The 12,383-nt window shown below is 41.2% G+C and overlaps 1 protein-coding gene across 1 annotated transcript in view; it reads left to right on the top strand.

Annotated features, from left to right (window-relative positions):
• PDIA5 (protein disulfide isomerase family A member 5) overlaps positions 1–12,383 on the top strand; it is a 165,976-nt gene that overhangs the window by 73,181 nt on the left and 80,412 nt on the right. The window contains exons 4-7 of the mRNA XM_035129030.3: positions 154–237; positions 2,202–2,247; positions 6,502–6,594; positions 10,366–10,426. Coding sequence (XP_034984921.3) covers positions 154–237; positions 2,202–2,247; positions 6,502–6,594; positions 10,366–10,426 — 284 coding nt within the window. The remainder of the gene's footprint in view (positions 1–153; positions 238–2,201; positions 2,248–6,501; positions 6,595–10,365; positions 10,427–12,383) is intronic.

The following is a 12,383-nucleotide window of genomic DNA, read 5'->3' as shown; positions in this document are numbered from 1 at the left end:
TGCAGTCCCATGCTGCTGCTGCTGCCCTAGACATAATTATCAGTAATTATGGCAGAAATGCTAAACTAGAATTGTTCACATGTAGTTAATGTTGTGAAATTTAATGCTAATATTTTTAAAAAAATATCAAATGCTTTTGTTTTTCTCTTGCAGTGATTCGGAGAGCAGAAAACTATGCAAGAAGATGAAAGTTGACCCTAGTTCGAAGGAGAAAGGGGTAGAGTTATTGCATTACAAGTACGTGCAAGATTGGGTTTTTATTTTATTTGTTGAGACAATTTATATACTGCTTAATTACAATCCTATCTGAGATTGTCAGGGAATGCAACATAATTTGTTGAGAGTGGTTGTGCTGCCATTGGCTTTATCTTCTCCTGAAGATACCCTGCAAGGCAGCAGAGGTTTAGTATCAGTGTTTTTCTTTTCCTAGATGGGCTACCTTCCCAGGTTGATGTGCCCCATCTGTCCCTCACTTCCCTCTACAGCATGTGCAGGAACCGCCTTCTTGGCCATTGGACCCACTATTGGTCTTGTCCGTTCAATCCTCCGGAGCTTGTCTTTGTATGCAGGGCAAGTCCCTAAATCAATGAGGGTTTGAGGCCCATCAGCTACCCTCACCTGGTTTAGTCAGCCAGTCAAAGCCATTTCCCGGGTGTGGCTGCTGTTGCATGCTGACAGCTTCTAGGAGCCACGGGTGAGAGTTGAGTGCAGGGTGGGGACCAAAGGTGGACAAACTGCCCCAGGAGGAGCACAATATGTCTCCCACCAGAGGTACTACGCCTCGCCTAACACTCCATACACCCCAGAGTGGCTATGCAAAAAGAACAAAAGTTTGTAAGGCAGAGATAATAATTTTCATATGTTCTGCATTCCAAAATTGGGCTGCTAATGGACATTTAATGGACAGGCAACATTGTATGGGTTGGCTATGATGAGCTGGTGGCTGAAAGCTAATTTCTGTTGGTGCATTCTGTCCCACTAAGATCTTAGTGCTTGCTAATATTTAAGAATATCAAATGCTTTTGTTTATCTCTTGCAGTTGCCAGAACCATGCACCTTCCTCAATAGTTGGGGTTTTGTTCTGACCTTGCACCATACATCTGAAATGCAGCACAAGGTCGGAGACAATTTCTGTCCCAATCCCAAACCTGGAGGAGGGTTCAGAGTTCTGTGCAATGGGAAAGCAAGCCTTCAACCCCCTCCAGTTTAGAGTTGGAGGGAAGCGGGCAGGCTTGCTTTGTCTGTATGTTTGCTAGGCAGTTGAAGCGCCTGTCAGATGCAGATGTCAAGACACCTGCCTCTCCTTCTAGCTTGGAGCTGGATCCAAAACACATCCCAAGCCTCCTCTGAACTGTGGAGGCAAGGAGGAGCAGGGTCCTCTCACAGCTTCAAGCTTTGAAGTAAGCCTAGGACTTACCCAAGAGGCTTTCTGAGCCAGAAAAGTGGCAGGTAAAATGGTAAACTAGACATAATTGCACTGTATCTACTGATGCGTACATAGATAATGTAAGTTTTGTTGTGAATATCAAAGAGCATGTTACATACACAGGAGAGTTCCCCAAATAAAATATGTGTATGATTACATAATGCACTGTTATTAATATTGGTAGTCTGGGTCAACATTAATAGTTGAAAATTAACACTCCCCCACTTGCCTGGCCTGAAAGAAATAGAAAAAACTCATCACATTATTATTATTAGGGATCAGTAGGGATATTTTTAATGCAGATGAGTTTGGGGGAGAAATTACACCCATACTTAAAGAAAGTGTTGTCTCCTCTTCCAGTATTCCGTCATAATTCTTTTTAATGAGACAACCCCTACCTGTGTTACCTAAATCGGTTGGAGGTTGGTTTCCCAGCTGACTGATTTCAGGAGACTTTAGCATGTGATTGTTTTTTGTTCTTCGGGAACCAACATGCATAAATATAGCTGTGCATTGTTGCAAATAGAAATTGCCCTCTGGAACTGCCACTCCCCAAGTCTGGCCTGTGCTAAATGCTCTCATTAAGGCTTTGTGGAAGTGATTGCCCATTAGAGACCTGGTTGCTTCAAGAACTTGTTTTCGATGGCTGTGTTTTCCACAGCCCTGCAAGCTGAGGAAAACTTAATTCATCCAGACCAGAGGGAAACAGCTGCATGATTTTCTAATAGCACTCCTAAAATTAATTGCTGTATTTCCCCATACTGTTTCTTGACAGGGACGGCGCATTTCACACTGAATATAAGAGAGCACTCACACTGAAGGTAAATCTTACAGCAGTTTGAAATCTTCCGAACAGGGAGATGTGTTTGGGTGTAGAACAGATGTTAATGCTTACAGCTTTATATTTGGGTGGTGTTTTCCCCATACATTTCAGGAACAGCTGTTTGGGTGACCTAAAGGGTTTCTCTCCATTCTCATATCTCCTGCACATCTGCCAGGCAAACATCCTGCAAAGCTGTGTGTGATTAACTAGATGGAGACACTGTTAAATTGCAATATGAATTGTGAACTTCGTTGCAATCTGCTAACAAATAAAGTGGGGTTTTTTATTTAGTATGTGTGTTGTAAATTATTTTTGTCTTGCTGCAAGATCCCTTTTGATGCTAGCTTGTATCTAATATCATTACCCTGGCAGTGATTGGGGAAATGCTCTCCCCTTTTACTTCATGTGCCATGAGATGAGCTTGGAAAAGAGAGGAAGTGGCCTTTTCTCAGATATGATTGCAACCATGGACTAAAGTCCTAGGTAGATGCCCAGCGCACAGCATGGGCAAACTGGCCTCCTTTCTCTTTGTTGCCCGGCCATAATAGACTGCACAGAGCAAAAGGAGAAGTGCCCTTTGAAGCAGCTTTCAGAGAAAAGGGGTATCCTAGAGAACACCAGAGAATACTCCTAGAATAGGAGGCCTTCCCTCATGGTGGCTTAAGAAAAAGCTTTGTTCACAAAAGTAGCCTCAGGAAGTCTTGGCTCTGTTCCTGAAATGATTGTAGGAGGCGTTTTTTAAACTCCAGACAGCCTTAAAAAATTGACAAATTGAAAGATACTCAGCTGAATTCACCTGGTGCATGGTGTTTCCTTCAACCTTCTCCAGCACTTAGAGGATTTCCCCAAAAGTCATGGGAGGGATTCAAAACAACAGAATAGATTCAACAAGAACAAGTTCTGTTTAGTTTTGGAAGTATTTGGGAACCTTCCCTATAAGAGGAGACTGAAGTGTTTGGTGCTGTTTGCCTTGGGAAGAATTACTAAGAGGAAACATTATAGGGGAGGGGAGCCAGCAATGCATAACCCAGACATTATACAAAGTGAATAAATTGTGAAGCTTTGTGTAAATTTCTCTCTTTCTAGTCTTTATAACAGAACTCTTAAAAGCAGATAAATTTATCTGCAGAGATCCTGGCTTGCTCATACGGTGGCAGTTATGAGATTTGAGCACCATTATTAAATCTAGTGGCAACTGCCAGGTCTCAGCACTGATTCCTCCTGCCTCATTAGAGGAGACTGAGTTTTGCAACTGCTACCACATTTTGCAGACTGTACTTCATTAATATATTTCTTCTTCTTCTTTGGCGATCACTCGTAGCTGAGTAAGATTGTCTTCCATAAACACGGTTTTAACAGTGAGTCCATAAGTGACTGTGGAGGCCAATTCTGGATCCACATGTCCTTCCACAGTGGGAACATTGGTTTCCGGGTGGGAGTTGATAACGGTGTGGATTTGCCAAGACTGCCTTCCTCTTAGCACGTTTCTCCCTTTCATCCTGAGTTCGAGTGTCTTCAAAGCCCATGACACCTTTGGTAAAGGCTGTTCTCCAACTGGAGCGCTCGCAAGTCAGTGTTTCCCAGTTGTCAGTGTTTATACTACATTTTTTTAGATTTGCCTTGAGTGAGTCTCTAAATCTCTTTTGTTGACCACCAGCATTACGCTCTCCATTTTTAAGTTTGGAATAGAGTAGTTGTTTTGGAAGACGATCATCAGACATCCGTACAACATGACCAATCCAACAAAGTTGATGTTGAAGAATCATTGCTTTAACACTGGTGATCTTTGCTTCTTCCAGTACACCGGCATTATTCTGCCTGTCTTCCCAAGTGATGTGTAAAATGACTCCATAGGTTGTTCTATTGTGTGTTATTATTTATTAATCAGTTGGTTGGAAAGTGTTCGCATACTACACATTTCTTATGGGGTTTAGAAGCAGTGAAAGTCTCTTCCCTGTTCCAGAGGGACTGCACCTGCATTCTCCTCAGTTGCCCTGTTTGGAGGGAAAGCTGCTCTAGGATTGTTGGAGCTAGGTGCTCTTAGGCAGGTGCCTGTACGGCATCAGCCCAAGCACTCCTGGCAGCCTCTGGCTTGCTTCTGCCAAGCTGAAAAGAGCGGGGTGGGTGGGTGTATGTATGTGTTTCTGCCTTCCCCCAGGAGTTGCTTTCGTTGGCTGCCACTGGGATTGATATTTCCCATCTGGTGTGTTATCTACCGACTGTCTCCCTCTTCCCTTTTTGTTTCCATTTTTTTAATGATGGAAACAGGCTTGCAGAAGGCCCCTCTCCTCCTCCTCTGAATATAAAGTTTAGAATCTGACTCCATGCCCAGAAGTAGGAAAAGGTAAAGGGACCCCTGACCGTTAGGTCTAGTCACGGATGACTCTGGAGTTGCAGCGCTCATCTCGCTTTCCTGGCCAAGGGAGCCAGGCCAAGGGAGCCGATGTACAGCTTCCAGGTCATGTGGCCAGCATGACTAAGCTGCTTCTGGCGAACCAGAGCAGCGCACGGAAACGCCGTTTACCTTCCCGCCAGAGCAGTACCTATTTATCTACTTGCACTTTGACGTGCTTTCAAACTGCTAGGTGGACAGGAGCAGGGACCAAACAACGGGAGCTCACCCCATCGCGGAGATTCAAACTTCCGACCTTCCTTCTGAGCCCTAGGCTCAGTGGTTTAGACCACAGCGCCACCCGCCCAGAAGTAGGGCTTTCCCCCAAAGCTAGCTATTGTCTTCTTTTCGGGAGAATATGATGAAAAAATATGACATGTCAAACTAATAGGAGGCATCTTTAAAATAAGCATGCAGAAGAACTTGATGCATGAGTCTTGAACAATGACAATATCTGGTTAACATGCTTGTGAACCCAACTGCTTCCAGAAGTTATAATGGAAGGTTATGGTCAAGCATTTGGGTTGTTTCCCCTTCCTTTTAGTCAAATTATTTTTTCAAATGCATATAGCACCTTTCAATCAATAAATGCTCACTGGGCAGACCACAATAAAAAAGCCATTCAGTTATTAAATCCCTCCAATAAAATTATGAATATAAAATCAATCAAGAGGTGGAATAGTTCTTATGGAAATTGATGTAGTTTGTGTTTATGCAGCAATAATAGAGGCTAAAATGGAAACCCGAGTGGCAGTTGTTGCCCATAAAGAGATTCCTATTGGATGAAACCAAGGTCCATCTTGTTGGTGACCTTGCTTTCTAAAATAACCAACTTCCTGAAAGCCCACTAGCAGGGAATGAAGGCAACTGCCCTTCCCTGTTGTTGCTGCTGCTGCTTCCCAGCAACTGGTATTCAGTGGCATACTGCCAAAGTCCTAGTCAGCTAACACTGATTGATAGACTTCTCATCCAGGAACTTGCCTAAACCCCCTTTAAAGCTATTTGAGGTGGCTTTAAAGGTGGCTTGTGAAGATGAATTCCTTAAGTCAGTTACATGTATGAAGTACTTTGTTTTGGCTATATTGTAAACAAACTTATTTGGATGACCCCCCCAAGCTCACATGTTACCATAGAGGGAGAAGAACTGCTTTTCTCTCTCCGTTTCCTTATAACCTATCAATGTGGTGCTCTCCAGATGATGTTGGTCTAATATTCCCATCAGTCACTGGCAGGAACATCTGGAAGGCACCCTGTTGGCTACCCCTGCACTATGATGCTAGGTCTCCACTGTCCTTTTTACTAATGTAAGCAGCGTTGTATGCTTTAACCTTTCCTTGTTGGGAATGTCCCAAAATTTCTTGAACACTTGGTTGCCTTTTTCTACACCATCTCCAGTTCTAAAATGCCCTTTTCCAACAAGGAGGATCAAGAACTGTGTACAGTATTCCAAATGGGAAAGTGCCTGGGATTTTATAATGAGGGCAGTTGACCACACTGGACATCTTCCTTTCAAACCCTTTCCCTAAGAAACCCAAGCATGAAATATTTCTGTCTCAAACCTATTTTTGTTGAATTAATAACATTCACAGGAGATTTTATATTTTGTATCAAATGTGAGCAAACTGATGGACAGTGTAGCTAAGAATCTCTTTCTTTGTCTCTCGCTTTTAAGCATCTGATGCACAAACTAGCTAAAAAACAATAGCTCACCTTATTTCCAGTCATCAGCTCTATCAGTGTGCATTCAGTGTGAACCAATGAATGTTGTTACTGGAGGTAGAATGGCAAAGTCAGCATTCCATGGATTGGTGATAGTTCTCTTGTGGGGTTAAAAACTTTTGTCTTTCCATTTCTGTGCAGTCAATGGTGGCCTTTCTAAAGGATCCAGAAGGAGCTCCATTGTGGGAGGAAGATCCTGAAGCCAAAGACATTGTCCACGTTGACAGTGAAAAGGTACGTTAACCAGAATTGTGAAGTGCTTGGGGAAAAACAAAATTCTTTCACAAAACTAACTCCTGCACATACTGAATGCAGAACCCTTTGCACTCACATGAGCTTGGGAAAATCAAGGAAATGTTGTTACTCTTAAGCTGATAAATTTTTGGAAGACATGTTTAGCAGAGCTCCATGTTCTGTAAGATAATATGCTTTAAGGGCACCAAGGAAGTTGCATGGGACATGGGAGAGAAGCTTTGCAATTGCATGTTATGCATACCCCCTTGCAGCATGCCTCAACTGCATCAGCTACTCTAGGCACCAAATATAACTTGTACTCTCCCAGCTGATAGTTCCTTGAACTTTACAGTTTTCTGGTTGGCTTGTGGAGTAGTTGCACTAATATTTGCAACATGGAATGGTTATGATAAATGGTTGGTATCATGTGGTAGTACATAAGCAAAGCCATCAGACTTCTATTACTTCATTAATTTGTTTATGCTCGGTATACCTGTTGGTTCTAGCATCATTATAAATTTTTATGGTATAAGTGGTACGATAATCCTGTAGGTTTTTACAACAGGTTACAGTTTTGAGTTGAACACAACATCAAGGGTGAGCAAAATGAGCATATTAATCATTGAAGGCTGTGATTAAATAGGTGATACGATCCAGTTTAAATGGAGATAGAATGAGGAATGGGTGAAAAGTGAAGGGTTGTTGCTTAGTGGTGGAGCGCAAGCTGATTTCATTGAAGGCAGTGTGCTGTGCTCCTACAGATGAACTACTGACTATCACCCTGACCTTTATAGAACTGATGGTTCAAATGGTGAATTGTTTAAGGATGCAAATGCACTTGGTATATATAACCAGCAAATCTTTAGGATACGACAGAACGTGAATTAAAATGAATCAAACATCTTAAACATGGGAATATTCATTTGTTTGGATTATCCCATGGGAAATGGGCTCTGAGTCATACCACAGGGGTTGGTTGGAACATTTTTGATTGTAACATGTTGAGGTAAAATATATAATCCACAATTAATATTTTAACTGGAGCAGAATTAGCTTTTTTGGCAAGATACCAGTTGGCCTAAGAGACAGAATAGGAAAATGACTACTCCCCAGATTGCTCATGTGCCATCCTTTTTAAAAGCCATGGAGGGACTGGAATGGTAACCAAAATTTAGATGTATTTGATGGCTTACAGGTTTGAATCACTGGCAGATATTTAAGGGTCATGATAAAGCCCTTTGAGTTGCAGGGTGCTATAAGACCAATAGGAAAACTATGTATGATGGTGTATTCAGTCTAAATGGGGGCAAATGAGGGCTATGGCAAGGGTTAGTGAGGTTACCTGAGATCTCACATGCAGCAAATAGAGGCTGTTTAAGCCCAGCAAGGCTTCCCTAGCCATCAAATTATTTTGATTTAATAGCTGCTAATTCATAAAAGCAGAGAACAGTCCTAAATCATACACCTACTTTTGTTGCAGAAATTTAGCTTTGTCATTCTACTTCTTCCTCTTTCTTGGTAAACTCTGGGCAATGTGTGTTGTATTCCCCCCACCCACCCTATTGATTTTAAATTTTAATTGATTGGTCTCTGGCTGGTATTTCATAGAGTCATTTCAGTTTCTTAGCTTTCATTCTGGTATTAGGAACAGTTACTTTGGCATTCACTTTTTGTAAGAAGATTAATTTTTAATGTTCACCTTTCTGTTCTCTATTACAATCTCTCCTGGGGTCATTTTCAATTTAAAATTTTCATCTTGCCTTTCTAATCATACTGGCTCTGAAAAATCCGTCCTTATAGTCCCTCATAGCCCTGGATTGGTTTGTGTTGAAAGGAAACAAACAGATTTTTCTGTCCTTAATAAAAGTGGGGTGCCTGTTTCATTGAAGAAAACAGTCCTGTGGTTCTGGAGTAATCAACCAGAGGTGCATACATCATCCGATTTATAATACTTGTCTATTTTTTGACAGCTGCTTGGCAGTTTCTGGATAAAAAGTATTGTAAGGGTAGACAACATGGTGCCCTCCAGCTGTTGTTGAACTACAACTCCCATCACCATTGGACATGATGGTTGGGGCTAATGGGAATTGTAGTCCAGCAACACATGGAAGGTACCACATAGGCTTCCCCTGGTGGCTCCTGTGAGAACAACATCTTTATTTTCCAGCCCAATTTAGATACAGTTTCCTGATATTTGCACAACCCATGGTGGAATCTAGGCTCACATGCTTCCCCCCTCCCCCGTGTCCTTTTGTGCTCATGAAAGGGAAAGGGAAACCTTCTGTTTTCAATTTTAAACAAGCTCTGGTTCCCTGTGATGTTGAAACTTGGATGACTGTAGTTCATTTAAACAGTGGTTTAGTGGGGAAAAGTCAGGATGAAACTGTGGTTTCAGACTCTGGCCTGTATTTGCATTTTTAAAAAAACACCACAGAAAAAGCTCAAACAAATTGTAGGTCCCTGAATCCTGATGTCACAGGAAATTGTGATTAATTTGAACCTAGGAGCAGTTGCTTCCAGTCTTCTCCATTTTGGACACAAGGAGAAAGGGTGTTTGCGGGAGTGAGAGGCTAGCTGCAGTTCATCCACTTAGCAGGAAATCATGGTTTCCTATTACATCCGAAGTGGGCCTTGGTCAATTTTTTTGTGAGTTAGTTGAACTAGAAAGTTGGAGGAGAAAATTATGTTTGTATCTACTTTTAAATACCCTTCAGCTCCATATTCTTTTGGCTATAAAGCTGAGAAAGGGGTGAAGAAAACAACCAAATTTGATGGGGTCGCTAAAGCATATTCTAGGAAGCTTATAACTACAGCAACAAAAAAGTCACAATATAACACTTTAATTAGGGTAAAATACAGTGATGATAATCCAATATGGGTGTAAAGTTGCTCATAAATCCATCAGCACAGATGAGATATATCTTAAACGTTCTGAATAAACCCCTTTTGAGTAAATCCCACTGGAAGCTTGCCCCATTCATTTATTTTGGATTTTCTGCATTTATGAAAACATATCGGCAGGAAAACAATGTGTTTGCTTCATTTGTAAATGTGGAAATATTCCACTTATACTGAGTGGGGTTGTAGTTACTGTGGAGTTGCAAACATCTGCTTCTAGCAGGCTCACACTGTTGTTTTTAAAATAACTGAAAGCAATGTATTAAAGATAAATGGTTTGTTTGTGAGAGAATGCATTTCTCTCAATAGTAAAAATAAAGATAAATCTAAACCATAGCTCATTTGTGCCGTGTCTTGGCTTAAAAACAAGAGACCCGTCTTGGCCTCATAAATGTATGTGAATAGTGAATAGTGACCATGTTCAATTGCTCATAAAACATGGGTTTGAAACCTTGGATATGGAGGTATCACTGTGTTCTTAAAAGACATAAACCCTGGCACAAAGAAAGCCATCCTGTAAGCAAGTTTTTAAAAAAGTTTTGCTTTTATATATATACAGTATGTATATATATATATGTGTGTGTGTGTGAGAGAGAGAGAAGGGACTTGGTGTAAAAGACCCAGGGCCTTTTCAGTACCCTTACTTGGATTATCACCTAAATGCAGCCAGTTCCTCCAATTCATCAACCTCTTGGCCTGAAATTTGGCACAGTAAATTCTGTTATTCAAGCTCCTAACACAGACCAGTCCATATATTGACACATGTAATCCAGATTATATGTGCTTGGAAATTTTACCTGAAATCTGTGGGGATATATTGTTCCTTAAATTCATGGTTCTAATTATAGCATGTTTATCTCTTTGGGTTTTAAGGAACTGAAAAGACTTTTGAAGAAGGAAGATAGGCCTCTGCTGCTGATGTTCTATGCCCCCTGTAAGTAATTAATATGCTGATGTTCTGTGTCCCCTGGAAGTAATCTAATATGCAAGATCTCAAATCCTTCTTTTTTCCATCCGGTGGTCCAGTAAAACAATCTGGACTGTCTGTTAAATTCAATTTCATGTGTATATGATTGCCATATGGTTATCAATTAGCAGATGATTTTTTTCGCTTCATGTTCTTCCTTGCTCAATTCTCCAAATTTCAGTGTAAATGCTGACAGTATAGCACAGGCATCCCCAAACTTCGAACCTCTAGATGTTTTGGACTACAATTCCCATCATCCCTGACCACTGGTCCTGTTAGCTAGGGATCATGGGAGTAGTAGGCCAAAACATCTGGAGGGCCGCAGTTTGGGGGTGCCTGGTATAGCACAAGAATATTTCAGATATTTGCTTTCTCTAGGAGCACTCTCCTTAAATTTTTGAGAGAGGAAAAACACTTGGCTGGACTTGCAGTTATAGTGCATATTTGTACTCTCAGTTCTAAAAACTGAGTTTAGTTTGCCTGAGGTACCAGATCCAAAACATTCTTTGCTCCAGCCTTAATCCATCTGAAAAATGAACGGATGTGAATTCATAGTGACCCACCATTGTAACAAGTAGGCTGACCACACAAAGGGAGCTGTACTGTTCCAGCCTGGCTGAGTTTGCAAGTTGCTGGACGAAGTCAGAAGAAGCTGATCTTGATTAGCAGGGAGCTCGTAAGAATTAAGTGGCGCAGGACCTTGGATAGCTCCCAGTGACAGCAGCTGTTGGTTCCTTAGCTTTCAAACTTTATTAGAGACTGATGTCTACAAGAACCCTGCCAGTGAAGCTGCAATCAATATAGAGACAATGCTCTGATTTCAGTTGTGCACTGTGAATGACCTTGCACTGAACCCTCTAAGGGAATGGACAGCTTTGGGTGGTGGTTGGGTTGATACAGATTCTCAACAAAGATATCTGAGCTGCCAGTCCAAGATATACAGTCTAGTTATTCACCTTCCACAGAGAGATTGATAGGGGTTTTTTCCTTCTGCCTGTCCAATGGGTTCAAATATTCCTGGGCAGATGTTGCTAGCTCAAAGTAATCAACCAATAAATGAGGATGTACAGGAAGCTTGAGGTCAATATCAGATGGATCACCATTAGAATCATTGAGGGCCTGGATCCCAAAAGGAAGTTCATTTGCAGGTCAGATGCAACCCATCACTTTAGATATGAGTGCATGCCATTGCAGGCTTACAGATAACTGGACTCGTTAACTTTATTAAGAAAGACTTGCATGTCACAAGTACTTTTCTCTTCCCATCTACTACTCAGAACCTAAGGGTCTGAACTGGAATCTAGAGGTTTAATTTATTAGCTGTGAATATGTCCAAACTGCCCATCTAAAAAGACATGCCTTTGAGGTACAAACTTGAACTTGTTCATAATTCATCTACTGCAAGATTTACTTCCATCTGGCAGAATGTTAGTGGCTTGTTGTTTTGCCTCTTGCTATTCAGTTTGCACCTACATTTCTCTTCCACTACTGGCTATTGTTTTGGGGTGGGTAGATAGGAACATAATTGCTTTTGTCATTTGATACCTTGTTAAATGAGATAGAGACTATATTGAACATGAGAAATAGAATATTTTCATTATTTTGAATGCAATAGGCCAGTGGTTCTCAAAGGGTGTGTGCGCCACACTGGTGTGACAGGAGAGGATGGCTAGTGTGGTGGGAAGATTCAACAACAATCAAAGAAACTTGTATACAATTTCATTTTGAGAGTGATTCATGTTCTTATGTAACTGCATTGTTTAATACTTTTATGGATGCCCCATTATCATGTTATAAAGTAGTTGTGTTCTATTAGGGTTGCCATATTTCAAAAAGTAAAAACCAGGAACTTTTCTTAGGAGGACCCCAAAATTGTTGCAACACACAAAAAAGCGATTTTTCGGTTTACTTGCCTAAATTCCAG

The sequence above is a fragment of the Zootoca vivipara genome, chromosome 1 (genome assembly GCF_965207765.1).
Source record: "Zootoca vivipara chromosome 1, rZooViv2.hap1.1, whole genome shotgun sequence".
Classification (NCBI taxonomy): domain Eukaryota; kingdom Metazoa; phylum Chordata; class Lepidosauria; order Squamata; family Lacertidae; genus Zootoca; species Zootoca vivipara.
This window is presented reverse-complemented; position numbering and strand designations above follow the sequence as displayed.